Source organism: Trypanosoma rangeli (genome assembly GCF_003719475.1).
Source record: "Trypanosoma rangeli strain AM80 chromosome Unknown Tra_15.4_contig_00127, whole genome shotgun sequence".
Lineage (NCBI taxonomy): Eukaryota > Euglenozoa > Kinetoplastea > Trypanosomatida > Trypanosomatidae > Trypanosoma > Trypanosoma rangeli.
This window is the reverse complement of record NW_021705870.1, coordinates 47393-48417: the sequence shown is the minus strand read 5'-3', so window position 1 is coordinate 48417 and position 1025 is coordinate 47393. Positions and strand designations below refer to the sequence as shown.

General features: G+C 59.8%; 3 protein-coding genes across 3 annotated transcripts in view; all 3 read left to right on the top strand.

Annotated features, from left to right (window-relative positions):
• On the top strand, positions 1-335 carry TraAM80_04393 (uncharacterized protein; the record flags this gene model as incomplete). The annotated part of the gene is made up of 1 exon (XM_029381324.1): positions 1-335. A coding segment is annotated over one exon (335 nt), but the record flags the coding sequence as incomplete, so codon positions are not given.
• A 149-nt stretch (positions 336-484) lies between these two features.
• On the top strand, positions 485-877 carry TraAM80_04392 (small GTP-binding protein Rab7; the record flags this gene model as incomplete). The annotated part of the gene is made up of 1 exon (XM_029381323.1): positions 485-877. One exon carries the CDS (start codon positions 485-487, stop codon positions 875-877), a length of 393 nt encoding a protein of 130 aa, XP_029238876.1.
• Positions 878-922: 45 nt separating this feature from the next.
• TraAM80_04391 (uncharacterized protein) overlaps positions 923-1025 on the top strand; it is a gene marked incomplete at both ends in the record, with an annotated part of 432 nt that continues 329 nt past the window's right edge. Inside the window, one exon of the mRNA XM_029381322.1 lies at positions 923-1025. This exon is cut by the window's right edge and continues 329 nt beyond it. Within this exon, the coding sequence (XP_029238875.1) occupies positions 923-1025 (103 nt within the window).

The following is a 1025-nucleotide window of genomic DNA, read 5'->3' as shown; positions in this document are numbered from 1 at the left end:
GTGCCCCAGGCGCGTATCGTACCATCCTCTTGGATGGAGGGTGTTTCGGGCTCCTTCCGCTTGCGCCAGTCTCAGCCGCAACTGCCCCGCACTGTCAGAAGTGGCGGCAGCCACGGCGCATCGTATTTGCTCTGCGTGCTACTACGATATCCAGCTTGTTTTGCTGCGTCACGATGAGAGTGGCGGGGTGGTGCGGCGAAGTAAAAAATGCGCCAGTGCTCGCTTCTTGTCAGGGCGCTCTCGTACTTGAGCACGCATGTTCTGCTGGAGGCCTCGCCTGTGTCTGCCGGCCTTTAGTTCATGCCAAGGGGCAACGTGATTTGGTACCAGTTTAGTATGGCTGAGCGCCAACAGGAGGAGATGCATCTGAGGATCCCAATGGGGTGGTAGAGTTCCACGCGTTCGTTTTGCAGGCGCTTTCTTCAGCAGCAGAAGGAGCCTCTGCAAACGTTTGGGGCCGACTTTGGCAACGCATTCTTGACCGATGCCTCAGAGCGCGTCATTTCGCTGCATGCGCTGTACAGCTTTACGCAGCTTCTGGACTTTGTTTGCCGGAAGGAGATGGTGCGATGCCGCGGGGGTCTCCTCTTTTTCTGCCGCCGTCCGCACTCTTTGTTTCCGGCCTGCTGGAAGGCGCCACCACTGGCTCTCCACGGGCGTCGGAAAAAAGCTTTTGGTGAGACACTTTGTTGGGTCGCAGGAGGGTGGCGGGAGACTGCTGCCGACAACGGGGTTTGTGTGTTACGAGAAGATGGTGAGCCTGATGGGCAGTGCGATAGGGCACGTTATGCTCCACACCTACGACACACCGGGTGAACCGCGCTTTGGGGGCCGGCACCGCTTTATTTGTCCCAACTCCCACACGGCCAGTCTCTGATACGGCCCGCGCCAAAAAGTTCCGCTTGCGGAAGCGGCGTGTGTGATGCTTGGGGCCGAGGGCGCCCTTAAATTGCGGTGTGTTGTGGTGTGCGGCATTCTGCGCCAGCCGAGTCCGTGGCGCGAGAGGCGAGCGCGCCAGCGGGGAC